This window comes from Meles meles, chromosome X, assembly GCF_922984935.1.
Source record: "Meles meles chromosome X, mMelMel3.1 paternal haplotype, whole genome shotgun sequence".
Classification (NCBI taxonomy): Eukaryota; Metazoa; Chordata; class Mammalia; order Carnivora; family Mustelidae; genus Meles; species Meles meles.
In genome coordinates this window covers 10301261-10328614 of record NC_060087.1, presented here as the reverse complement: position 1 = coordinate 10328614, position 27354 = coordinate 10301261, and the positions used below count along the sequence as shown (strand labels likewise).

Below are 27354 nucleotides of genomic sequence, written 5' to 3'. Positions count from 1 at the left end.
CAAAGCACTCATATTCCGTTTGCCCCAAAACAGGAAGTAAAAATCCTTTCTTTTCTTTTGCTAATAATTTTATGCTCCACTCTCCTTCCTGTAAAAACCTTCCACTCCCACTCCTCCCGTATCTGTGTACAAGTACTTGTTAGCTGGGGTACCGCTCCTTTTCGCAAATCACGTAAGAAAGCCAATTAGATCTTTTTTTTTTTTTAAATGTAAACTCTGTGCCCAAGACGGGGCTTGAACTCACAAATCAAGATCAACAGTGGCACTCTTTACTGACTGAGCCAACTAGGCGCCCCAGGATCTTTAAATTTACTCAGTTGAGTTTTGTTTTTCAACACAATAGTGTAATAAACATTTATACCCATATAGGTGTAGATATATAGCTACTATGTTCTCTTACAGTTTTCCATTACCAACAAAGGATAAATGCCCCCCAAATGGAACGAGCCATGTAAAGCGATGAGGTATCTGAAGCATTATCCTAACACTAATTAAAACCTTCCTTCCCCGATTAGCTTCAACCTAACACCCCCTCCCCACACACACTCCCCCCACCCCCGCTGCCCCGCTTAGATCCTGCTCTAAATGGCCGGAGCACCCTGAGATTTGGTCAAGAGCTTCGCAGAGAGAAAGCTAGAACCTTTTGCCGCCATCTGGTGGACATTTGCGGACAGCGGCTCCTGTCAGTTACTCGTGTATTACGGGACAGAGGACCCCCTGCATGCGCCGAGCGCGCCTGTCCTCGGCTCCGACACTGTGAGCACACAGCGTCCATCTGTGAAGAGGGCCCAGCGGGCATTCTTGTTCCTCTAGTGACAGATGAAGATAGGCTCTGAGAAGTCGTCACCTGACACAGGCCGCACAACCAGGAAGAGACAAAGCCAGATCTTTCATCCCCTAGAGCACTTCTGTCCATTTCACCACGTGAACTCATGGTGTCTAGTATCCACGCCAAGCAAAATCGGAAAACACCGGAGGGTGGAGAGCAATGAACCTGACATTGCCCTCCCCCCAGCCCCCGCCCCCGGAATCTATAGAGAGAATAGTGCACAGTGTAGGTAGGTGTCTTTTACTTCTGTGTCATGACCCCTAAAGTACCTGGTGAGAAGAGAAAACATGCCATACGTGATATTATGCTCTTAAAAAAAAAAAAAAAAAAAAAAAACCCTTACACGTTGTTGGGCTCAAATGCTTTTAGCCAGTTGAAATGACTAATCCTGAGCTGGTGGATGATATAACTTTTTTCAAAATGTGAAAGAATGGAGTTGGGAATGCAGTATACAAACAACACATCGTTGAACTTTAGACGTACATGTTGAACTTTAGGTTTACATGGGATGGCATGTGTCCCTGGAGTGTGTACGGCTGTGAACGCCCTTCCCGGTTACTTTTTAATTTCTCCGTCGCTAACGCTCTATGCCTGCGCCCTCTGCGGGATGAAGAGGGTACTGCTTTGAGGAGTTCTACCTAAACATAGTGCTTTATAATCCTATCTCTTTAAGCCAAAATTTCAGCACTTGAATTCTGAGTAATATTTCACAAATAGTTGGTTCTATCCCACACCAGTCCCCTAATCCTCTTTATAAATTACAATTAAAGAATCTCATCTACCGAAGATTCAAAACACTGTTAAAGACTGAACTATGAATATTGTCCGCTGATACTGACTCTTGTTATTTTTCCCAAAAAAGGATGCCTAATTAAATATCATAAAGTAAATATAGGTTAATCTTTCTAGAGTTTCCCATGTCTCAAGCAAATGCATAATGAATCCTTTCATCATCGTTTTGCAGTTTGCAAAGATCCACATAACCACAATTACTGTCCCACTTCATTTCATTATTTAACCAGTGTCGATTGCCACGCTATCTGGGCGGCACAGGACCCAATAAGACATGGCCCCGGTTCTCAGGAGGTTTGTCATTGGGTGGAGAAGGCTAAGCCGTGAACTGATAATCATTTCTTCACAAGCCCACCCGAAGCTCTGTCGCAGAGCGAGCTTCCTGGGGAAGAGTTGCCCAATAGGGACCTACCGCAGGAAGCCATTTGGCTTTATGCGTGCAGGTATTAAAAAAAAAAAAAGTAGTGTGTGTGTGTTTGAAATTATTAGCATAAAACAAAAGTGGGAGGATGTACACTAATTATAAAGAATGGTTCGTTTAAAGTCATGGTGCTGGGAGGGATTCTTGTTTTCCTTCGTGCTTAGGTACATGTGTCTTCCAAGGTTGGTGGTTTTCTTCTTGTGTTTCGTTCTATGCACTGAGCACATATTATGTCTCCAGTTTGGGGAGGGAGAAGGTGGTGATGGCAAAAAAAATAATAATAAAGAGGATATGGCCAAGAGCATCAAATCCCACGGCAGTTTCATTTTTGTCAGGAGCTAGGTCCTCTGTGGCACAGAGGGACAGGAAGGTGGGGCAAAGCTGACAAGAAGATGAGAGCCGGCGGAAAGTGTAGGAGAGGCCCTGGGGGAGGGGCAGAAGCTGCCACTAGGCAACCCTCCTGGGAAACTTGATGTGCAGAACAAAGGCAAAAGAAATGTAGAAAAAATTAAATGTCCTTCCAACTTGCAGCCCACTGACAAGTACTTGAGACAGGCAGAGTGAACTTCCTGCAGGAACTCAACTGCCTCCTGTGGATTCCTTGCTAGAGGCGAAAGGCAACCTTAGCTTGACATTAGCCCGACCTCCAGGCTGTAAAAATCCCTTTGGAAACTTCCTTTATCTCCACCCAGGCCGGCAGCCCAAGATATGTGTTAGCGATCAGCCTCCAAACCGGTGGCCGGCTGATACGCATCTGAAGGGTCTCGTGACTAAGGTCTTACTAGACAGTCCTAAATGACCTTAATGACCTTAATCTTAACAGCAGCCTAGCCCCCTCCAGGTCCTGAAAACCTTGCCCCCAAATTCCTTACAGACTTCCGCTATCCCTAACCCCCTCCCAGCTTCAGAGTGTCTCATCAGTCACTCCGCACAGTCTCCCGGCAGCTTTCTGCCCACGGGTCCTGCCCCTGGACTTTAATAAAACCACCTTTTTTTTTTTTCCTTTGGCCAAAAATTCTTTCTTTGACCTTTGCTCCTTTAGCTCCAATCCCTTGACCCAGGCAAGGGGACTGGCTCCTAACCAGCTTCTCAGGCCGCAGAGAGGGACCAGGCGTGGGGAGAGCCAGAAAGCCCCCAAGAGATGAACTGTGGCTTCCCATACCTAGCGCGATCATCCACACCTGTTCACCCCTGAGCAGGACTTTGGGCCCCCCCAGTACCACAGTCTGAGCCTATTCCTTGCACCTTAATGCTTTAGGCAATGACCTCTATAGATTCCCTTGCCCTGGGGGATTTAAAAAAATCTCACATCCGCTTCCCGGGCCTTCGGGCAGCCCTCGGTCAGTCTCATCCCCAGAAGCTGGGACGAGCAGGAGCAGATTTCCCCCGGTACTGCCTTCCTGTTTCTCCCGGACGTGCCCCGCCCAGTGCCGGGGCCGGTGGCCTTAATAGACTGTGGACTCTTACATACTCTGTAAAAAAGGAACAGACCTCAGCGGGGAACGATGTGGCCCCCAGGGGAGATTTGGTAATTCGGGGTTGTCACCAGCGGAGAGGGGAGAGATGGCGGGGGGGGGGGGGGGGGGGGATACTGCTGGCCTCGACATCCTCTGGTGAACAGGACGGCGCCCACAGTGAAGAATTATCTGGCCCCGAACGTCAGTAGTGCTGGAGCTGAAAAACCCTACTTTAAATAAAGAGTTCCTCGTCTTAAAGAGGAGGACCCTTAAAGTTTGGCCAAAATCCACTTAAGAATTATTTATAATTTGAGGTTTACACCCGACAAGAGGGAAAGCCCATTCCGAGCAAGCTGGTGAAGAACGGTAGGATTTACAAGTTTCCACCAGGCGGCGCTACAGCACAGAAGAGGGGGAAGAACGGTAGGATTTGTGAATTTCCACCAGATGGCGCTCCAACACAAGAGAAAAATCCAACATTCTGCGTCTCTTTGACAGCAAGCAAAGTAATATGCTATTAAATACCAGAGTATACTCATTATTTATATTTACAGCCACCTACGGTACTACAGCATACATACTGGTATTACTCCAGTAACCTCTCTACCTGAAACGTACCCCTAGCAAGCCTGCTTTGTTCTGTGTTTCCAAGCGACCCCTCGAGCTCGTTCACCCTGGTATCTTACCGCTCTTCTCTCTTGCCTTCCTCTCCGGGTGTGGTTTCTTCCATAAGGTAGAGATTCCAAGAGGTACAAATGATTTATCAGTCTCCCTCCATAGCTGACTTTGCAAGGAAGACCCCACGCTCCTACCATCCCCTTCCCATTCTATCTCATTCTTCCCACATCTATTTTCTGAAAAGGAGAGGAAGGATGTCATCTAAAATAACGGCCCTCACAGCGCCTTGGTGGCTCGGTTGTTAAGCGTCTGCCTTTGACTGAGGTCATGATCCCTGGGTCCTAGGATGAAACCCCGCATCGCACTGGGCTCCCTGCTCGGCGGGAAGCCAGCTTCTCCCTTTCCTCCTCCCCCTGCTTGTGTTCCCTCTCTCGGTGTGTCTCTCTCTGTCAAATAAATAAATAAAAATATTTAAAATAACTGCCCTCAAGCCATACACCTTTTCTGGCCCTTACCTTGCTTTATGTTCTACATATAACCAAGATATACAATGACATTATCTACCTGGTCATTGTCCATGCTGTACTCAAAAAAGTGTTGCTTTTATGAGGACAAAAACTGTCTTGTTCACCACTGTGTATCTGGTAAATAGTATACCAGTGTCCAATAGAAATACACAATGATTCGTGGGACATACGTCATTTCAAATGTTCTAGCAATCACATTAAGAAAGTAAAAAGAGAAAGGTGAAAGTAATTTTAACCTCATTTTATTTAACGTAAACAGTCCTTCCCTAACGTATCATCACTAGTAAAACGAGGTATTTTACATTCTTTGTCGCATCGCACAAAGTACGATTTGTTAATCTTCTATACTGTTTGATTCTTCCGTAATATAGGAATACGTGGTAATATTCGCGCCATGCGTAGAGCCTAACTGACTTAGCCATTTGCTCTTATTGGGCACTTAAGTGTTTTCGTTTTCACTTTTTTTTTTAAAGATTTTATTTATTTATTTGACAGAGATCACAAGTAGGCAGAGGCAGGCTCCCCGCCAAGCAGAGAGCCCGATGCGGGACTCGATCCCAGAACCCCGAGATCATGACCTGAGCCGAAGGCAGAGGCTTTAACCACTGAGCCACCCAGGCGCCCTCGTTTTCACTTTTAAAAATAATTCTGCAGTGCACATCCGGTTTAACATCTGTTTTTCCTTGGAATAAGTTCCCAGAAGTGAAAATTGTCAGACAAAAGTATGCCCTTTTTAGGGCTCTTGCCACGGTTTGCCCAATTACCCCAGAGGAGATATGGCCCTTAGACTTCGGTGGATTTCGCTTGGTTATTAACGAATCTTCTGTGATGCTAACCAATGCCTGTGATACAAATAACGTTAATAGGTACTAACTCCGGTCTGCTCTATCGCCCCAGGCACTGTGCCCTAGGGATTATTCCCATCTTTTGGGCGAGAATCCGAGGCTCCCGAGGTTAATAAACTAAACGCTACTTCCAAAGCCGGGGCGTGTCCTCCTGGGCCAGGACCTCAAGACTTGCTAGTTTAAAAAAAAAAGAGAGAGAGAGAGAGACAAGGCTAACTAAAGGCAAGAGGGGGAAGATAAGGGAACTGAGCGACAGTCAAGGAACTTGCCCAGGGACAAAACCGTCGTCTTCCCGCCGCGCCACACGCGTCAGCGGAGATACAGGTGCTACACCCGCGCCGCGACACCGGAGCTGCGCCCACTCCCTCCGCCCACCACCTCCCTCCAGCCCTTCCCTACGCTCCGCCCCAGAAGGCGGAGCCTCATCTCAAGATTGTCTCCCACGCGGCGCAGAACGCGAAGCGGACGTGGCGTCAGCGGCGCCGTGCGCGGACTTCCGGCGCGGACGTCACGTGATTCGCGCCGGAAGTGCATTTCTGGTCTCCCGGGCAACAGCCCCTCCCTCTCGTGCCCCTTCTTTCTCCTCACAGGAAGTAGGTCCCCTGCTCGCCCACCGCCCGAGATCCGCGAGCTACGGACCCACGAGGTGACTCCGGGGACGGTTGGGTTTCCTTTGGGGAGTGAGGGAGGAGCATGGAGGCACCGAAGCCTGGCTTCCTTAGATGCCGGGAGAGCCGAGAACTTGCCTGTCACGTGGTCGTAATTAGCCTCGTCTCGCGGGGCCCGTGAGATTCCTGAATTATTGCTGGTTAATTGTGACAGGCGACTGGTTCCAGAGACTCTCTGGAAACTCCGCCGAGCTTCGGAATCGGTGGATGGCTTTTGATGCTCGGGGACCCATCCCTGACCAATTAAATTCGAGTCTGTAGAAGTGGGACCCAGGCATCGGTATTTTGATGAAACTCCCCCACGTGATTCTGAGGTGCTGAGTAACACTGTGTTAAGCTAAGTCTGTAAAGTGAATTCGGGCTTTGGCCATACAGCCCGGTGTTTGAACAGAACATCGCCCAGGGTAGCCTCATCCTTGGAGGGATGTCTGGAATATCGGCCCGTCTGCTCAAAACTTAGGGTTTGTTTTTTTTCCCCCCCTCACACTTCGACCTCTGTGGGAGGTCAGAATTTTGGTGGAAGTTACCTAGGGAACGTTTGGCCACTGTGGTCTTTTATGCGCCTTACCTGTGGAGGTGGAGAAGGTCTTTGCCCACTTTTCTTCCTCCGTCATTAAGTGGAGTTGAACTAGGGACCAACGAAGTACCTTTTAGCTGTGAAATCCTGGGAGTTAATTAGTACAGATCAGATGGTTCTGAACAATTTTATCTTTATCAGGAATGATTTTTAAAGCTGTTTCATAAGCTAGGTAGGTTCTGTATTGGGCTGTTTTGTACCAGAAGTCAGGACATTACTAGAAAGTCTAGGCTAAAGATTAATAACACTTCTGGGGTTGTTTGCTCTCAGAGTTTCCATGAATTGTGGGGTGGAGATAACATTTACAAATACAACTTATAAATACAGTTTGTAACGGACCCCTCTGGGATGGCAATGCCAAGAGCTGCCCTATATTTTTAAAGATCCTTGGTTAGTGACTTGGGATAGGTGTAACTGAAGACAGGTTCACAGAAGGAGTACAGATCTCTTCTGTGTTCATTGCTGGGAAAGTATATAAACCAAAGGCCAGAGAGAAATTTTCATTCTAAAACTGTTTTACAGATGGTAAAGGATTATTTTGGTTTTTAGGATCCAGCATTTAAAGATGGGGTGAGAAGAGAAGGATGGGAGAAATTGAACAATTAAGGCCAGAGTGGAGGCTGGAGAGATTACAAATTCGGTGGAGAACATTTGGACCCCTTCTCCCCAATGGGAAATCCCCCCTTAGAACAGTTGGACACGTCAAAAAAAAAAGAGCATAACTGTGATTGATCAAAGATCAGATGAGTTGAAAATAGTTTTGAAAACATACTAATGTATTTAAACGTCTGCTTCCTGGAAAGATTTGTGGCTTTACGGGTTACTTGAGTGACTAGCTACTTAGTTTACTTAGGGAGGGTAGAAGGAGGAGAGACTATTATCAGGAAACAGCAATCTCAGCAGCATCCGAAGGCAAGAAAATACAGTTGTGATTTTTATGCTGGAAGGAAAATAGGAAATTTAAAAGAAATAGATTACAGAATCCATGCCTACAAGTAATTGATTAAATGAGTGGGACCTAGTGCTATCTCAATTCAGGAAACACAGCGATCAAATGGAATTACCATCTATGTGTTTATAGAAGTAAACTTGAAATAAAACCTCTGAAATCTGCTGGTGGGCTTAACCACTTTAAACTAGTCATGGCTTTTGCTGATAGGCTCTGAACTTGCCTGAGCTGCCTGCTCAACCCTTAGTCCTTTACAGTCACACCAGCTTTTGCTTTGTGAGGGATACACTTGGAGTGAAGTGAACTTACCTGTTTCCTCTTTTGAGTTGTATTGCTAGTATGCCCTTGGTTATCCCAGTCTTCACCTCTTCCATTGCCTGTTGTGTTCATGATCAGAGGGTCACTTTGTCTTTGAGTGGCCTCATATTTCACTTAAGATCTTGACATTAGGGGCGCCTGGGTGGCTCAGTGGGTTAAAGCCCCTGCCTTCGGCTCGGGTCATGATCCCAGGGTCCTGGGATGGAACCCTGCATCGGGCTCTCTGCTCAGCGGGAAGCTGTTTCCTCCTCTCTCTCTCTCTGCCTGCCTCTCTGCCTACTTGTGGTCTCTTATCTGTCAAATAAATAAAATCTTTAAAAAAAAAAAAAGATCTTGACATTAGCCACCTGGGGATTTGGTGAACTTGCAAATAGATCTGCTCACAAATCCATCACCCTACTGACAAATTAAACAACAACATTCTGTGGGCGGAAGGTTATTTGTATTTTTTTTTAAAAAGAACACTTAACTACATCCTTTCGGTCTTTCTCCTTCCCCATGCTGGGCCTTCCTTTGTGACATTACTTCTAACTGCAACATCTGGAAGAGAGTAAATTGGGGTTTGGGGTTGAAGGAGTGAAAAGGAAATAAAACTTTTTTGGCTCCCTCGCGCATCAGTTTTAACAGTGGTTGTTATAGACAGAGAGGTGCAGGCTCTCTGAACTGGATATTATGTGCCCTTGTGGGAGGCTCGTGTCTGGCTGCAAGACAGAACCTGGACTCCTGAGGGTGGGAAGACATTCAGTCTTGAGCTATCTTTGTGGTCCACATTACCCGGCAGGGACCATTCTAAGCCGCAGGAGGGAGTCCCTGAGGGCATCAGGCCAGTTGAAACTGCCATCAGGCCACTGGGGGTGGCGGGCAGGAAGCAATGCTGTCAGAAAACCTTTTTATAATCTTAGTTCAGGAAGTTACTACTGGTGTATGCCTTCTTGGAAGACGTCTTCTCTGATCGGGTTATTACTACAAATACAGAAATGACTCACTTCGTGTAATTTCCATTTCTCATTGTACCTTCATTTATTTTGAGCAATTTCCAGCAGACCCCCTTCTACCCTGAAACATACACTGAAGGCCTATATTAGATCCTCTAAATTACATGTTTGGTTCAGAGAACCAAACCACTGGGACCCTTACTGGAAAGGTTTGACCTTAGGGACTTGAGCCAGCATAGCTTAATGACTGACTTCCTATGCAAAAAATCAAAGCAGGTGAGTTTTCACGTATTTAATTTTCAGAATTCTACTGGAAAAGGAGGATAGAGAGGAAAATCCAGTTGCAGAGTACACATTATTATTTGAGGGGAATTTCTGTTTTTATTTTACTTATTGGTTGCAATGACACATCCTAGATCCTATATTTGTCGGAATAGAAACACACAGTAAAAAGAATACGTACACTGTCACTATCTTTCAACAAAGCCGCATGACTTACTTGTGGAATTTTTTAATAACTTGATGGAAATGGTTGGATTTTTTCCATTAAAAACAACAAAGCTCTTGTCTGTTATGCCTCATGTATATGTATGCATTTAAAAATACATCTCTAATATAAGCAGATTCATTGACGAATGCATGTGTTTTTTTTAAAAAGGCTGTATGGGAAAATACACGGTTTAAGACCCAGGGCACTGTCTTCCCAGTGGGCCCCGGGCCTCGGCAGTGTTTCATGAATGACCTCAGCGCTGTTTTTTTCCTTCCTCCTCTGGTGGTTGAGGACAGACAATGAATTTGGTCTCTGTGCTCTCCCGGGCTCAGCTGGGTAGTGACTATTATGCCATTGTGCTCGCTGGGGAGGGCTGCCGGTTTGGTGGCACTGTGGATCCCGGCCTGCCCTGACATTGCCATTCTCTTTTCTTTCAGCCCCACCATCCCATGAGGAGGAAAGCTGCTGTTCAGTCCGCGAAGACGTGTGCAGCAGGAGTAGGAGACACTCCCAAAGAGGTGGCAAATGAAAGATAAACTTAAAGACCTTTGAAAGGCATCTAAATCGGCTGTGACCATAAGCTCGCTTCCCTTTGAACTGGTGGCTGAAAGCGTTGCTTTAATCTCTACGATTAGTTTCATGTTGGCTTTTCAGAAACCCAGGCTTTTTTTTTTTTTTAAAGGTCCTTAAATTCTCTATGTAGAAAGAGTAGCCGGTTTGAAAAAGTTAACAGGACCCATTCTTAGAGGAGGTTATCGCCTTTCCTTAGGAGCTAACTGATGCACCTAGCAGGAAGGGATACGTATTCTTTCTTCCAGGGAAGAGAGTCTGAGAGCTCTCTCCTGCTTCCCACCCTTCTGGGGTTGCTGCCCATGGCAACTCGTAGGGTCTCCATCAGAAATCATGGCACTACACGTGCATTATAAGCCCAATTGATTTCAGGAGTTTGGTGTGGTTTTTTTTTTAATTAAGTCTTTAACTATCTCTGTAGATGTTGAAGAAATGGTCCAGTTTCCTTATTTAGTTATTAAGACGATTCTTTTGTCCCAGATACTAGGAACTGGTCACCAGGATTCCTGGTGGTCATCATCACCGTTGTCTAGCTTCCACTAGGCTTACTCCAAGCCTAATCATTTACGAGGCGAGAGAGAATCACAGTGTTCCTCCACGGATGGCCATGTGGGGAATGAGCAAGGATGAGAGTACCCTGCATCCTGACCGCGGGGTCTGTGCGGCCGAATGGTGTATCCGCGTGAAGCTGGGGCTGGCAAAGGATGGCCCACAGCTTGTTTTCGTCCCTACCTGGGAGCTAAGAATGGTGCTTACATTGTCAAAGGGTTGTTTTTGAATTTACTTATTTAAATTTAAATCTATTTATTTGTCAAGATTTTATCTATTTAAGAGAGAAAGAGCATGAACTGGGGGCGTGACGGGCAGACAGTGAGGGAGAAACAGACTCCCCACTGAGCAGGGAGCCCAATGCAGGGCTCGATCCCAGGTCCCCGAGATCATGACATGAGCCAAAGGCAGACACTTAACCGACTGGGCCACCCAGGCATCCTGGGTTGTTTTTAAATTTAAAAAAAAAAAAAGGAAGAAGAAGAATATGAAGAGTGTGTGACAAAGACTGTATGTGGCCTACAAGCCCAAAATACTTACTCTTTGGCCCTTTACACAAAAATTTTGCTGGTAGGGGCGTCTGGGTGGCTCAGTGGTTTAAGCCTCTGCCTTCAGCTAGGTCATGATCTCAGAGTCCTGGGATCGAGCCCCGCATCAGGCTCTCTGCTCAGTGAGGAGCCTGTTTCTCCCTCTCTCTGCCTGCCTCTCTGCCTACTTGTGACCTCTCTCTCTGTCAAAGAAATAAATAAAATATTTTTAAAAAAATAAAAAAGATTCTCTCTCTAAAAAAAAAATTTTTGCTGATGTAAAATACCAAGAGTAATGCTGGAAAAAACAAAACAGTAATTACAAAGCTGCATGCAAACGGCTACTCCTTTAGACATATTTTTCTAGACCTTCTTTCATTTCCTTTCTGAGAAATTTACTTAATTTGTCATTCATTCTCAGGAACTGCTTTCAGTTGAATATCTGTAGGATTTTAGGAGTCTTAAAATACTTAACAATGTAAAAGTCTATGATAGGTTTTGGAATTTGGGGAGGGAGAATAATAGAGCCAGGGGTAAATGAGCATATGCGACACAAAGCTCCGGGCTCTTAACTTGCCGGAGGATGGTGGCGGATTTGCTCAGACGTGTCCCAGCGGCCAAAAGAGGAAGCACTATCAGAATAAAATCGATGTCAAAGATGCCTGTATTCCATCATTAAGATAAACTCAGCTTTCTTTAACAGCCTGGGTCTTGAAAGCGTCCAGTGCCTTAGCTGACTAGTTGGTCTGCTTCGTAGGGCACTGGCACACCAGGTTGAATCCCAGCTGCTTGTGCTCCAAAACCTGCAACCGGCTTTCTTCAGCCCGCTGTCCGGGCTTCCTTCTCGCAGAAGCAGTCAGGGCATGCCTCGTGTGATCTCTGAGACCGTGTAACATGGCAGCCCTTCTAGCAAGTTATTTGTCAAATCAAAGGCATAAATAAGTAGGCTCTCCTCAAATTAGCTCTCCGTGCCCCCTTTTAATCACAGCCATTGACATTCGAGCAGCCTGGTGAACGTGCTGAATTACACCGGAGCCTCTTAAACAGTCGCCTACTTGATGGCGCGTGCCTACACTTCCAGCTCTGCAAAGTGCAGCCTCTCCTAAGCCATCTTGTACATTTTCAGAATACTGGTACAAAGACTTTTAAAGCCAGGCTGGATTTTCCCAGTTATAAATAAAAGCAGGATTTCCCAAGGTCTGAAGTACTGTTCAGTGACGATAAAGTTTATGGCATCTTTGAGGCTGAAGCCAGACCTTCCCAGTTCGGGATAATTAATATTTACATTGACCTGGTTCTAAGTACATTTTACAAGGCACTGAAGTCTGGATTCAAAACTCTTAATTTCCAGAAGACACACAGATGCCCTGTTGACTTTTCAAATTCAATTCCTGTGCTACTTGTTAATCTCTAAAACAAATTTGATTAAGACACACATTAAAGTTCACTTTAATGGCATTATGTGCTGCAGGCTCTTAGGAAAATGCTCAGATTTCAGTGATACAAATATGAAACCGATCTGGAATGAATTAGCCACTTATTGGCCGCACCTCACAGTTTAGCGCTCAAGTATGTACTGATGTCTACCATAATTTCATTTGTGTAGTGTTACTCCTCCGGGTGGTTAACCCCTTAATTGTATTGACTTTTGTTTTTCTTCAGTAGCTTGTAAAGCACGTAGGCAGTTAGCCAGGTTTTCAGATAATTGCTCACGTTTTAAACCTTTAAATTGTAGTTTTATAAGTATTGCGAACGTAATTTACACTTATATTTTCACTGCGTGGATTAGATTTTTTCCAGTTTACACTCACTGCATGTGTGCATATTCTTGAATTTAGAACAGGGAATAAGAAGTGTGGGCTGTGTTTAAGATCTATTTATACAAGATCAGGTCAGCCCTCTTAGAGATAGCCTGTTGGAAAGCCTGTTGTATTTAAAAAGAAAGTGAATGGTTCTCTTCAGGCTAAATCTTAAAAGATGTGGTCAATTTGACAGCTCAGTTTTCCACATTAACCATAGCAGAACATCTGATAGAGATTACAAAATAAGTCAAGTTTATTTCTTAAGGTTAAGAGATTTTTAAATGCTGCCCTCTCATGAAGTGAAGGAGGAAAAAACAGGTCTCCTTCTGTATCTGATTTCCCAGAGTTTCAAAATCCAAGTAGCTGTTGGCTCAGCACCACATTGTGTTAGTGGTTTCATCTCACGGATGCTTCAGTTCTCGTGCATTTTAGGATATTGCTTTTTTTTTTTTTAATTTTAACTTTTTTAAGTTATCCCTGCACTCAGTGTGGAGTCTGAATGCATGACCCTGAGATCAAGAGTTGCATATGCTCTACAGAATGAGTCGGCCAGATGCCCCAGGATGTTTTGTTTAACTTTCTTTTTTTAAGTATATCCTGACATACTGTGGCATTTTAGTAGCTCTGAACTCCGGAGCAGGAAGGAGAAAAAATAAAATTGTTTTAACTGGCTCACAGCAGATATCGCTGCAGATTAAACTTTGCCTTTCGGTACCCTCTGCCACGCCAGTACATCACTAGCAGGTAGGCAGGGGCGAAAGGAGTAAATCTTGGCTGAGCAAGGCTGCTGAGCAAAGGCGTTCTGTGCAGGCGATTGGTGGAGAGTCTCCGGGGAACAGTTTCTCCTGCAGTGATGCAGAGTGCTTAGGCAGGGAGAGTCGTATATTATTAGTTCCTGTTCTGTATTAATATTTTTAATACAGGTGCTAGCCACTAACTGTATGGTTCTTTCCAGTCTTTACTTTCAATAGGTAAACAAATGTTTGAAAAATGCAGTGTCCTTTGAGCCACTTAATCATACGTAAGGGGACCCCTCCCACGTGCCAGGGCCCTGTAGTGTCTGTTGTGTGAAGGCCAGGCGTGGTGCTCAGAAGAGCCAGCCTCTGAGGGGATGCTCTGTAAGCCCTGAAGTAGCCACAAGTGTCCCCCACGTGCACTGACCAGATGTTTGCTCTGTGCTTGTCCTTTCCCAGTTGCAGCGCCCATTTGGACCTCCACAACCAGAGATGACAGCAAAGGTAAGATTTTTTTTTTTTTTAACTCATGAGCAAAGGGTAAATTTTAGCCATTAGGGTCTTGGTATTCTCATCCCATGACGGAGAAGACCAAAGAAAGAAATACATCCAGAAGGGAAAAGTAAAGGCACCAGTGGGCAGGTTGCTAGACAGCCTTTGTCCAGCTACCGAGAGTGGCCCCGACCAGCGGCTGTTTAGGGGGCCAGTGAGGGAGGGACCAGAGGACATTAGTCCATGCGGTTCTTGGAACTAGGCGCTAGGTTCCAGTGGGTAGAGAGGCCCAAAGTGGTCGATGTCCGTATCTCTCCGTGCATCTTACCTAAAAATGATCATCATTAGCCTCTGTCCCCACTTTTTTGCGGCCATCACGTTAAACTGAGTCCTGTGCGTACCTCATGCACACGCACGTCGTGTCCGTTGTGGGCATGGACCTGTCCTGTGTCCTCTTTGGCCCGGTGGTAGCGTCCTGACGTAGAGTTGGTATTTCCTGGATACTCGGTAGATAACGTGTTGTTCAGCCAGTTTAGTACTTGCGGGTTCTCTTGAGGAAGAGCTGTGTGGCATCTGGCTTCCACCTCCCTTTATTCTCTAGGTGGCATCCTGGAAAGCCGCTGAGCCTTGGTCTTTTCATCCAGTCTATGCAAGATACTGGCGCCATTATCATCAGGCGATGGCCTGGATGCGCAGCCACCACAGTGCCTACAGGAAGGCGGTGGAATCTTACTTCGGTTCCCCGTGGGCCTTCCCTCCTGTGGCTCTTCCTCAGAGCCCTCACACGAACAAGGCCAAGCCTCAGCCCTCTCGTGACCATCTCCCGGCCTCCACGGACTCGCACTGCGTTTCTTCACATTCTAGAAGGTCCGGGCAGCATCCAGCCGCCCGCCCCAGAGAACACCGAGCTTGGCCTGCCGAGGAGGAGGCGGCGGAGTCCGAGTCCGATGGGGGAGTGGAGTGCGACCTGAGCAACATGGAGATCACAGAGGAACTGCGCCAGTACTTCGCCCAGACCGAGAGGCACCGGGAAGAGCGACGTAAGTGTGCGCCCGCCCTGTGCGCTCCTTTCCTTGTCCTGCCTTTCGCGTTGCCTTCTTCCCTCGGGTTATTTTGTAACTTCCTACCGAACCACATCCTGTCCCACCTCAGCTCTGTCAGCTTCCAGAGCTATTTTCAGACAGCACTTTTTTGTAGCTCTGGAGCAAGGCTTGTCCCGGTGGTACCTCTGCCGTCTACTGAGTAGCAGACCGCAGATGGGGGGGTGTGCGCGGGGGTGTGCCTGTGTTCTCTGATCTGCCCCCAGCCCCTCAGGGCCGTGCCCCCCACTTCACAAATGAGGCAGGTGACCTTTCAGAAGGTCCATTGACTTACTGCATGGCACACAGCTAGTAACGAGCTGTTGGGGTTCAAATCCAGTCTGTCTGACTCCCAGTTCCTGGGCTGCTTCCTCTGGCACAAACTTAGGGATTAGGTTTTGTCCCTGAGACTGCTGGGTTTTTTGTTGTTTTTTTTTTTCAAATACTGCCGTCAGCTCATCGCTACACGGCTCTGAGGCTTCCTCGCTAGCGAGCTGCCAGGCCTTAGTTTTTAAGCAGCATCGGAGCAGAGGTCAGTGTGAACCCGAACAGCCACAAAATGGGGACTCAAACCTTTCTGGTCTGACCCCGCGCCGAAGCGGTCTGCTCTTAAGGTTATAGAAACATGATAATGCTTTTCCCTCTTCCATGGCAAAGCAGGAATTTCCTTTTTTTTAAATGTTTTATAATTTCTTACCGAGTTCCTACAAAGAACTAGAACTATGAGAATTCACCAGACTGTTTCCATTTGAAGTGTCTCAAACAGATACACAAATGCTTTTCTCCTTATAACCAGTATCTAGTCTCAGTATTGTTTTTATTGAGTTCTAATTATATGATACTTTACTTAGAATGTTTTTTTTTTTAAAGATTTTATTTATTTATTTGACAGACAGAGATCATAAGCAGGCAGAGCAGCAGGCAGAGAGAGAGAGGAGAAAGCAGGCTCCCTGCTGAGCAGAGAGCCCGATGCGGGACTCGATCCCAGGACCCCAGGATCATGACCTGAGCCGAAGGCAGCAGCTTTAACCCACTGAGCCACCCAGGTGCCCCTACTTAGAATGTTTTTAATAAATCAAAAGAAACAAGATAAACAGAAACATGGAAGTCTGGGGATGGCCAAGATGGGGTTCCATCTTTGGTTGATCTGTGTCTTCCTGGTGATGGGCTGATCGATCCCCGCAGGGTGCCAGGAACTGAGCGGTGAGCTTTGTATAAGGTATCGTGCCTTTTAGTGTCTGAAACGTATACAGTGATGAAGGAGAGGAGGTGTTCCAGCATGTCCACGTTCGGCTGGAATGCCGTTTTTTAATAGCTTTGGAAAAAATACGATGCATGTGGGGTTTCTTTCTTTTGTCCTTACTACAGGGTAAAATAACGTGTTTCCCTCCACAGATTAATATGTATATGATAGCAGTTCTAATTAGGGACGGAAGCAAACCCCAACCATCCAAAAGGCCATTTTGAATTATCTGCTCATTTAAAATAAACTTGATATACATAGTTATTCAAATAAAAATAGATGTGGTGATAATGAAACTAAAGTAAGGAAATGTGTCTTTCCGACGTCAGCTGTTCAGTTACAGATGTGGCTAAGAACCGTTCCTCCTCTTGCCTTGGTCAGGTAGAATTCTAGGTGAGTTTAAAAAAAAAAAGGTCATAAAAATTACCGACTAAGTTGTGCCTAACACTTAATACCGTTTTTGAATGAGTGAATGATTTTGGTAATAATTATGAGCCTTAAATCAGGGTTTTCAAGTATCCCATAAAGTGCTAAGCTTGCTGTGCTTGTGCGGGACATTTTACAAAGTGAGTTAGGCTTCGGTGAACTTCATATTTGGTTTTGTGTTATTCCCATATCCGCCGAGTTGACCTCAGGGCTCCAGATTGCACTGTTGTCATCACCGTGGTGGGTTGAATTTCCTTCCCTAAAAAAAAAAGATCTGTTGGAGTCCTATCCTTCCCCCGCTCCGGCCTCAGGGTGTGACCTCATGTGGACATAGAGTCTCTATGGAGGTAACCAAGTTAACATGAGATCTTTAGGGTGGGCCCTGATCCAGTACGACTAGGGCCCTTCGAAAAGGAACCATGTGCACGCAGAGGTAGACATGCAGCCAGGGAGAAGGCCACGGGAAGACTGGAGTTCTGCCGCTGGAAGCTAGCAGAGAGGCCTGGACCGGATCTTCCCTAGCGCCTTCAGAAGGGGCATGGCCCTGCTGCCCGTGCCCTGATCTCAGACTTCTGGCCTCCACACCTGTGAGATGAGAAACTTCTGTTATGCTAAGCCACCCAGTTTGTGGTGCTTTGTTACAGCAGCCCTAGGAAACTAATGCAATCCCCCTGTGGGAATTTTCTTTGTCCCAACGTGCCATCTGCGAGTGAGACATGAAGTGAACTACACGGGTCTTCCCATCCCTTTGGAAAAACTGTTACATACTTGTCTTACCATGATGTAGACAGTAAACCAATAAAAAAGGGAATTTTGTGAAATCCCATACAGCCTTCATCGTCAACCTCATTCTTCCGTGTATACGTTACTATTAATAATATTATACTGAGCGAACCGTGCCAGAAGCGCTCACGTTAGAGTCCCGCCCGCCCCCACCACTCATCAGCCAGAGGCACTTAGCTTGTGGGTCACCTATCCTGGTCAGACTGTGCCTCAGTCACCTGACCTGTGAAAGGGGATCCTAATCAGTGGAGTGGTAATTCTGAAGATTCAGTGAGATAATAAACGATAAGTGAGAGAACCAGGCTTGGCACGAAGTCTGTGCCCAAGAAATGTTAGTTGTAAGGGTTAGTTGCTGATAACTCATCCTTTAGTGCGTGTCATTAACCAGATTTTACTCCGATGCTGTGTTAGCGCTTGACTGAGAGTCTGCATATTTTCAGTAAAGATGTTCTGTGGCTTCCAAACAAAGTCTTTTCTGCTTTGCACTTTCTAAATTCTTAAATTGACTTAGAGTCTTTAAAAAGGAAAAGAATTAAAGTTTTGGTATCGATCCTATTTAGTCATGAACGTAGTTTCATCAGTCATTAACACAACATTTAGTCCATTTCAAGGACATTCTTGCCTGATGTAACAATATAGGGAAATGCATGGGAAAATGAACCCACTTCCATATCACTAATAACAGCACTCAACACATCGAGTTTCTGCTGCTTCGTGCTTTGTAAACGTGTAGTTGTAGCATAATCAAAAACTGCTTGTCTTAGGGTCTCCGCGATGCTTTTGTGCCCTGCGGTCTGCCCTGGAAATATTACCAGGTCTTTGGGAGAAAAGGAGATGGTCTGGCAAGGGCGCAAACATGCTGTGGGGTCAGAGTCTGATCTGACTGGTAAAGACTTAGAAGCTGCCGGGGCCTGACCCTGGACCACCAAAAACAGCGGGCATTATTTTTTTCACCAGCGCTTTCGGTGGCATGGAGGATGAATATTGCCCCGTACTGTTGCTTCGAGCAATGCTGAGGGATGGAACTCAGATGTAAGCGCTGTGAATGTCCGAGGTGCTTTCCGGCCCATTATCTTCACTAGAAGTGTTCGTGGAAGTTTCGCTACATACACAGTTGGGATATGTTTTAGGAGCGATTAGGGACCTGAGTAGTGTGAATACTTAGTTAAAAGTTGTTTTGTTTTGCTCTTTGAACCACTAGAAGCTACTTATTCAATAAAGGCAAATTCGGCTTTGAATAGAGATCATCTAGAGAATACAGAATTTTATGAAATTTATCACTAGCAGGGAAAAATATAGCTAAATTTAATTCTATTTTTCGGTATTACTTCCACAGGAGTCTATATGTTACATAATTCATCATCATCGGAGTCTTATTTAATATTTTCTTAGAATAAAATCCTTCATACTGGACAGCATGTTCTTGTTTATGATTACTGCTCTTCCAGATAATCTCTAACATATTTTAGTGATTAAAAAAAAAACTAAGTAGGAAAATAAAGAACTCCTTCTGTGTGGTGGGAACAGACATGCTTTTGATTATGTTATATGTCATTTCCTAATGAGATACTTCCGTTATTCAAAACTTCACTGGTAACATTACTTATGGGAAAGTAGACAGTTGTGGAGTTTTAAAGGTCAGCTATGTTTTCAATTATCTCTTAGGAAAAATGTTTATTGTTAAGAAAAGTACCATGTTTTAGTCATAAATAACCATCAGTAGAGACTGCAAGGATATGGTCCTAATACTTAGAAGGGAGATGAGTGAAAGTTATCATTCCCAGTGCAGAAAGCCTCTGGAACAAACACCACCACTGTTGTCTCAGGCTTGAGCCAATCAGATATTATCCTCTGTGTTTTGGGGGTAACCTTTGGGTCAAAACAGAGACATATTCACAAAGAGCTCAAACCCAGTTGGGAAGAGGAGACAAAATCAAGTTAAAAACTGATACCTAGGGGCGCCAGGGTGGCTCAGATGGTTAAGCATCTTCCTTCGGCTCAGGTCATGATCCCAGGGTCCGGGGATTGAGCCCTACATCGGGCTCCCTGCTTGGCGGGAAGCCTGCTTCTCCCTCTCCCTCTGCTATTCCCCCCGCTTGTGCTCTCTCTGTCTCTCTGTCAAATAAACAAAATCTTAAAACAAACAAACAAAAAAAACCTGATAGCTAGAAGAGCCATCTGTGGCCTGGTCCGTGGGTACCTTTGCAGTGACAAGCAGAGTCCATGAACTCAGCCATGAGAGAAATTTCACGGGGTAGTGGTGGAAAATGGAGTATGCTCTAGGCTTGAGGGATGGGGTCCCTTGGCATCAAGAGATAAAGAAAGGGGGTAAGTCCACTCCCCACTTAGCACTCAACGTGCTGTTCTTACCACAGGACCCAGCAGTGCTTTTAGACATTAGCTGGATATTAGCTTTTAGACATTTAGACATTAGCTGGAAGGTTTAGACCAGTTTTCATTACCAGACCTTCCGTCAGTCCACTGGAACCCCAGCCAGTTCGCCCTCAGTCCACCCCCTGGGGAAAACCTCGAGGATATAGTGAACGGCGCCGTATTGAGCCACTGTGCCGTCCTCCTGACCGAACACGGTTCCACTGCGCACGTGTCCCATCCAGTCCGATGCTCGAGGTACCGAAAACCAATCGGAGGGAGGAGGATGCATATAAAAGGCTGAAGAAAAGTAGAAGGGCAGGATGGAAGTGCGCTCTTATTCTAAAACCGAAAACAGTAATCACCCACTGACTTCCTTCATTGGAGGGAGAGGGATGGGAGGTGAGGACGACAGCCCAGCAGAAACGGCTCCAGGTCTGCTGGCAAGCACCTGTGTTCCGAGTGTGTCGCGACAAGCCAGAAGTGACAAGCCAGAAGCGAGTCACTTGTGACATAAATCAAGCCTGTACTTGTGCTCGGTTGTGCTAAAATCATTAATTCTGGCAGCGTAGCAGAGAATACAGTCAGAAGGACATGCTGATCCTAGAAAAATGAGGAAAAATAACATTGAAACTCACTTGTCTTAGTGCTTTGTCTTCCAGAATGTTCTGCCTTTGGGCTAATTATCTGTGGAATACTGAATGAATGTTTTTCCCGCTGGGTCAGGTCCTCTAAAATCTAAGTCACTCCTCGTGATTTTTTTTGCCTTTGTTAACTGTAGGTCCACATTGGTGGTAGCATCATGTAAATTGATAGATTGAGGGGGAAGATAGCAAGGTTATGTATCCTGAACCCAGACGGGATCCAGTAGCGTTTGTCCTTAATAGGATGTTACTGTTTTCTTGTTTTAACCCTATATGCATATTAACCTTTATATTAGTTTCCTAGGGCTGCAGTATCAAATGACCATAAATGGGCTCAAAACAATAGAAATTGATTCTCAGTTCTGGAAGCCAGAAGTCTGAAATCAAGGTGTCAGCTGGACCCACTCCCTCCAAAGGTTCTGGGACTTTGCCTCCTCCCAGCCTCTGGTGGCTCCTGGTGTTCACTGGTCTGTGGGGACAGAGTTCCAGTCCTGCCTCCTCGGTTACCTGGTCCCCTCCCCCACCGTGTCTCTTTCTCTGTCTCTCATAAGGACACGCTCATTGGGTTTGGGGTCCACACTCATCCCATATGATCCCATCTTGATCTTCAATTACATCTGCAAAGACCTTGTTTCAAAAAAAAAAAAAAAAAGGTCTATTCTGAGGTTCCATGTAGATGTGAATGTGGGGGGGGACACTATTCAACCCACTCCAGCCCTGCATTAAACCTGAAATCTAAAAATATATTCTGATTTTTTTTAAGATTTTATTTATTTATTTGACAGAGATCACAAGTAGGCAGAGAGGGAGAAGCAGGCTCACCACTGAGCAGGGAACCCGATGCGGGGCTCAATCCCAGAACCCCGAGATCATGACCCGAGCCAAAGGCAGAGGCCCAACCCACTCAGCCACCCAGGCGCCCCTATACTCCGATTTTTATTAGAATAGCCTATAGAAGAAAAGGCAGTGGGGAACGTTGAGTCCCACAGCTGTTTTCAGTAAAGAACGATCAGCTGCTCCGTGACACGGCACCTGTTCCGTCTGAAGTGGGATGTTCTTCTCTGCTTCAGTCAGGTGATTCCCATCTGGTTGAGCCCTCACCTTGTTTTGACAGGAAGAAAGACTGCTAGTGATGGAGAAGCCTTTCCTTCATCGGGAGGAAGGAACAGTAAATAGAAAACAGAATAAGGGATGCCTTCAAACGAGTATATTCTGTTGTGAAGTTTGCTTGGTCCCCTAAGTCGGTATAAGCTGAAGTACTGGGGCCCCTGGGTGGCTCAGTGGGTTAAGCCTCTGCCTTCGGCTCAGGTCACAATCTCGGGGTCCTGGGATCGAGCCCCGCATCGGGCTCTCTGCTCAGCGGGGAGCCTGCGTCCCGCTCCCCTCTCTGCCTGCCTCTCTGCCTACTTGTGATCTCTGTCTCTGTCAAATAAATGAATAAGATCTTTAAAAAACAAAAAGCTGAAGTACTTCCAGATGCTAGCGGCAGCTCCCCACGTCCAGCCCGTCTGAGCGCATTGGTTTTAGGTTGATGCTTTTCAAATTTGCAGTCCAGCCGTAGGACTTTTTTTATAATTGTTCGAGTAAGTAGAGGCACGGTGACTCAGAAGGAAAGCAACAAGATGAGACCCCTTCTCCCTCAGCCTCTCTGCCGTGGAGGCTCTGAGGAACCCACTGGAGGGGAGCTCTGCCCGGCACCTTTTCAGATTTGACCATCTGTTTCTCTCTCCCTGAGCTGTCATCATTCTTCTTTAACAGCATCTGGAAGAAACAGCCGTTTACAAAAAGTAATGTATGGCCTCTGTCCAGACTTTCTCTCAACAGCCATTTCCTGAGCACCTGCTTAGTGTCAGGCATTGTGTCCTCCGGGGCCCGGGGATGGCGGCGGCTGGCGAAGGTGACAGTGCCCTCTCCCCATGCATGACTTCCACAGGCGGGTTTTAGCAAGAGCCGGTCAGCACAGGGGACAGGCTTCCTTCCCGCCCTTTAGGTCTGTGTTTTAGGGCACCTACCCGCCATACTGGAAACCAGGAAAGCCCCAAGCCTCTTTTCAAGGCCGGGAGAGGACAAGGGTTGAGTCTTAAATTTTCATAAGGAGACCCGAATAGGAAGGAGATACAAGAAAAGAATTGAGAACAGAGGGTTGTGTCTCTTATCCTGTCATTCTTACACGGAATGAGCTTCATAAGCCGAAACCCTGTGAGGGCACCCCATGAGCACGTGCCAGGTGTGAACTTGGAAAGCTGCACTGGCTACGTGGACTGGCGGCTGCACCTGGCTCCTTTTAACAGTGCTTCATCGACAGATGTCAGCCGTAAGAAAGCATCTCGATGGAGAATGGTTACACTGAGTTCCTACCTGTAAGGTAGTTTTGGTCACAAGAGTAGCAGAACCATGGTAAATTATCAGGAAAAGAAAAAAGTAAGATGCTAAAGGAAGAAGGTTACATTCACGTATCCTGGCGGCAGAGAGCAACACTTGGTAAGATAGTGTGGATCCGGTGTTTATTCGGACTTGGAAATGTGCAGCCTCAGACTCACACAGGAAGTTGAACATCTGCTGTGTCACCAGATCTGTCGGCGAGGCTGATTATAGTCTTGGGACAAATGGGAAAGTAAAAGGACTGCAGTCTGGGAACCTCTGTCCTCTAGATGCACAGGCCCTGGGCCCCCCGCAGGCCTCTCCCCACCCCCCACCACGGGATTGTTTCCTCCGGGCCCAGGAGGAAACGGGTCCAAGGGCCGGTAGCAGCCCAGGGCTCCCATAGGTGGCAGAGGGAACAGCTGTCCCTGGCTAATGTGGAAATGTCCCGCTTTCAGAGGAGTGGTCTTTGGAGGGTGGGGATATAAGACGTAAGCACCCGTGGGAACTGAACAGTTTACATCCTAAGGTGTCAGACGGGCAAGAAGACCAAAACCGAGAAACAAGTGGTTCACTGACCTCCCATTCGTTTGCACATTACGCCAGTGTTTTGGTTCAGTTCTGCGTTTCACAGCAAGTCAGCCACGTCTCCCGTTTGCGGGTAAGGGAGCGGTTACATTGCGCGTACCTGCTTGGCAGGCGTTTGGCCTATCTGTAGGTGACCTCCTGCAGTCACAGAGAAGCTGCGGATGTGCTGACTCACAAGTGGCCGCCCACGTTTGTCGTGTTCCCGGGTGTCCAAAGCTCCTTCCCTCCAACTCCAAGGGGATACGTGCGAATGACAGACTTAGGAGCGTGACTGCCTGGCCACAGGCATTCCTTGCTGCTCACTTTAGGCGTGGTTTATGTCATTGTTTTATCCCCTATAACCATCTTCACTCCTTCCTTGGAGTGTGCGTTCTACTCTCCCTCCGTCTCTCTGTTCCCCACAGAGTGGCCTACACAAATCTGTCAGCTGGCTAAATTTTACCTGATGCAGGGATACTTTGCTTCTGTATACATAAGAACAGAAGTTCTGATACTGGGACCTGTTTCAGGAAAACCTATACAGGGGAAAATACACCGGATTTCTTGCTTTACAAGAATCCATTTACATCCGTGGGATTAGAATCACGTGGCTCTGTCTCTTGAAATTTAGCCCAAGCTGAGCTGTGAAGCTCTTCCTTCCATGGGCAGAATTAGCCTGGCCCGGCCCTGTCTCCTTGGGCAAGTGTTATGTTATGTGACTCCATTTCCTCGCGTGCTCCGTGCCTCCGTGTAGAAGGATCGGGGATCGTCGCTGCAATCCCCTAGTACCAGCGCTTGCTCTGTTCCGGATCACCTAAAATCAGTACCTCGAACGCGGGGCTGACTTTTTCTCCCAGCACCTTATTTGTGGGCTGAACTACTACTTCTTGCAACCCTGGACTTTGCAGGAAGCGTTTCGTTTCCCTGCTGGCCTGGCACAGTGTGTGAGTCGAGGCGCGCTCCGCCAGCCCTTCCAGAGGCGCGGCTTGTGGGCGGCCAAGCCGCGCAGATGGAAGAGGGAGAGCTGTATTCGGGGCTCGGTGCGTAGGTTCGACGGTGCTGGGAACTGGTTTCTAGCAGGGTCGTCTCCCAGATGAGCAAACGGTGCATTTCCTAGGCATGCGGGCAGTGGTGTGCAGGTATCTGGGCGGGCGCGGCCGGCCCAACCTGGCCACGCAGCCCGCAGCCGCTCCCCGGGCTCACTGCCGTGTCGGTTCGTTCTCAGGGCGGCAGCAGCAGCTGGACGCCCAGCGCCTGGACGACTACGTGAACGCCGACCACGACCTGTACTACAGCACCCACCGCTCGGTGCACCCCCCCTCCGAGAGGCCCGGCGAGCGGCGCCAGGCCGAGATGAAGCGCTTGTATGGGGACAGTGCCGCGAAGATCCAGGCCATGGAGGCCGCCGTGCAGCTGAGCTTCGACAAGCACTGTGACAGGAAGCAGCCCAAGTACTGGCCAGTCATCCCGCTCAAGTTCTGAGCCCGGGGCGCCGCGTACCCAGCCATCAGCCCCTTCCTTTTGGATTCACTGAATCTGTCCTTCTGTGCATCTTCTCAGGGAAATTTCTCTTATACTGAGAAATAAGCATGTCACTTTCAAAGCCCCAGGGGGCCCGTCTCAGGGCTGGATGTAACACGTTGGCCACTTGAAGTCAGCAAGATGTGTACTGTTGGCAACGTGAAAGCTTTTCTGTTGATCCAAAGTGATAATTTCATGTATGTCATGCTTTCATGTATATCCCTGATACTCGCCAGTTCATTAAAGTCCTCACTTAGAGACACCGCCTAGTTTTTTGTGGGTTTTTTTTGCCTTTTTCTATTTTCTTCTGTCCTGTCTTTAACCCACCTGAACTTCAGCGCACATGCCTTAAATGGGTCAGATGTCCTCTCCCGCTCGAACTCCTTTAGTCCCCACTGAAAGTGACCCCGTGGGACAGACGCCACTTCTCTCCGCTGCAGAGGTCAGCGTGCGTGTCCTGTAAAGGAGCAAAGAGTGAGTATTTCTGGCTTTGCAGGCCACGCAGCCTTTGTCGCAACCACTCTGTTCTGCCCTCGCAGCCGGAAAGCAGCTGTGGATGGGAAGTAATCAAATGGGTGTGGGTGTGCTCGGACAAAACTTTATCTCTCAAAACAGTCCTCGGGCCAGATTTGGCCTGTGGGCAGTAGTTTGCAAACGGCTGCTCTAATGGAATGAGAATAACGGTCTTGACATTTTTCCCGTTATCTCATTATCTCTACAGAGCTTGAATGTCGCCCGGAATTGAAAGCAAAGAACAGTAATTCCCAAACCTGCTCACCTCTGCAGCATCCTCTGTCGTAGAGAAAGTATAATTGAGCTTTTACTATGTATAGCGGATGTTGCTTTGAGAAGAGAATACATTTCTGAGGATAAAAATCTAAAAATTGATGGAACAGTCCATTTGTAAAAGCCAGCTGCCTTTTAAATAAGTTATTACTGTACGTTGCCAGGGTGAGCCCATGTTGACCCGAGAAGATGAGCACATCCATCAAAGGTTGGGGGAAGATTGAGTATTGACATGTTTCTCCCAAAGAACGCTTGGCGCGTCACATTTCAGCCCCTGCTCTGAGACAAATGCATTGCTTTCGCCAGCCCCAGGTGCTTATTTTCCCAAGCTCTCATTGTATTCCTGGGGCTGTGATTTGGTATTGTGCTTGGGTATTGCCGGCAAAAATCAGAATTAACTTCCCCTGAGGTGACACATGACTAAAATTTCAAAGCCTTAGTAGCTCTCACCTTTTCTCTGTGAAACTCCTACACCAAAGTAGAAAATAAGTGTGGCTCGGGCACAAATACGAACCAAAGCCTGTAATTGCAGCAGATTCTTAGCTATTGGAGAGTGAACCATCCTCTTGACAAAGGACTCACACTCCCTCCCACAAAAGACCAGGCTGTGGGCCCGAGGCCTGCCGGCTTTGTCGGCGCAGGTGCGGGCGGGCGAGCCGCTGGGCCTTCCTCTCCCGCGTGGGGTCCTCGTGAAGACCGCATGGGGATTCGCGCCTTTCAAACACACAGTGCTGGCCCCGTGGGCAAGACTAAGGAAACCCTGCCGTGTAGTCCCTGCCTTTACAGATTGCCAGAGTGCCAGCGGCAGCCCTGGGCATGAAACTTCTTTGAAATAACGAGAACTGTTTCCCTGTCCGCTCTTCAGATGATGCCTTTGGCTTTTTGGGGTCCGGGAGGGACCCGTGATTGATTTGTTCGTGGATTGCCTCAGCGAGTTTTTGAGTCCTCTCTGTTCCACTTAGCTAGTAAGCCCTAGTGCCTTCCCGCGGGGAACGGGCCTGCTCGGAGGCGAGGCCGGCGGGTGTGCAGTGCCGCCTGCGTGCCCGCTGGAGCCACGGGAGCGAGAATGGGAAGGGCGGGGCTCCTCGGCCTCCCACGGGCTGCCTTTCGGGGCTGGGTCGTTCTTTGTTCTAAACAAAAATACGTACTATGGATGTGTATACATGTCTGAAAATCAAGAACCCTGCATGGAGAAGATGCATACAGTTTCAGAAGAGTGTTTGCTTCTGAGCAGGGAGAGGGTCGGAGTGCCATTCAGAAGGGCTTTTCCCGTCTCTCTGATTTTCATCTCTTTCTACAGAAAAGCTATGGTAGGAACCCCACTTTGATGGAAGCCCCCAAATTCATCAAACTCTTTTTTTTATAGATTGTATTTATTTATTTAACAGAAAGGGTGAGAGAGAGAGATCATAAGTAGGCAGAGAGAGAGGGAGAAGCAGGCTCCCCGCTGAGCAGAGAGCCCGATGCGGGGCTC

General features: G+C 47.1%; 1 protein-coding gene across 1 annotated transcript; it reads left to right on the top strand.

Moving 5' to 3' along the window:
• Window positions 1-6007: 6007 nt before the first annotated feature.
• On the top strand, window positions 6008-25347 carry GEMIN8 (gem nuclear organelle associated protein 8). The gene is made up of 5 exons (XM_045996250.1): window positions 6008-6135; window positions 9864-9944; window positions 14068-14112; window positions 14702-15140; window positions 24799-25347. The coding sequence occupies exons 2-5, from the start codon at window positions 9876-9878 to the stop codon at window positions 25053-25055; spliced, it is 810 nt and encodes a 269-aa protein (XP_045852206.1). The 5' UTR covers window positions 6008-6135; window positions 9864-9875; the 3' UTR covers window positions 25056-25347.
• The last annotated feature ends 2007 nt before the right edge of the window (window positions 25348-27354 follow it).

What these genes read in the sequence shown, in the direction of transcription:
- GEMIN8 (XM_045996250.1), top strand. Translation starts at nt 9,876, where the DNA reads ATGAGGAGGAAAGCTGCTGTTCAGTCCGCGAAGACGTGTGCAGCAGGA. An exon ending in AACCAGAGATGACAGCAAAG is followed by an intron (nt 14,113 to 14,701) that starts GTAAGATTTTTT and finishes TTTATTCTCTAG; the next exon opens with GTGGCATCCTGGAAAGCCGC. An exon ending in GAGGCACCGGGAAGAGCGAC is followed by an intron (nt 15,141 to 24,798) that starts GTAAGTGTGCGC and finishes GTTCGTTCTCAG; the next exon opens with GGCGGCAGCAGCAGCTGGAC.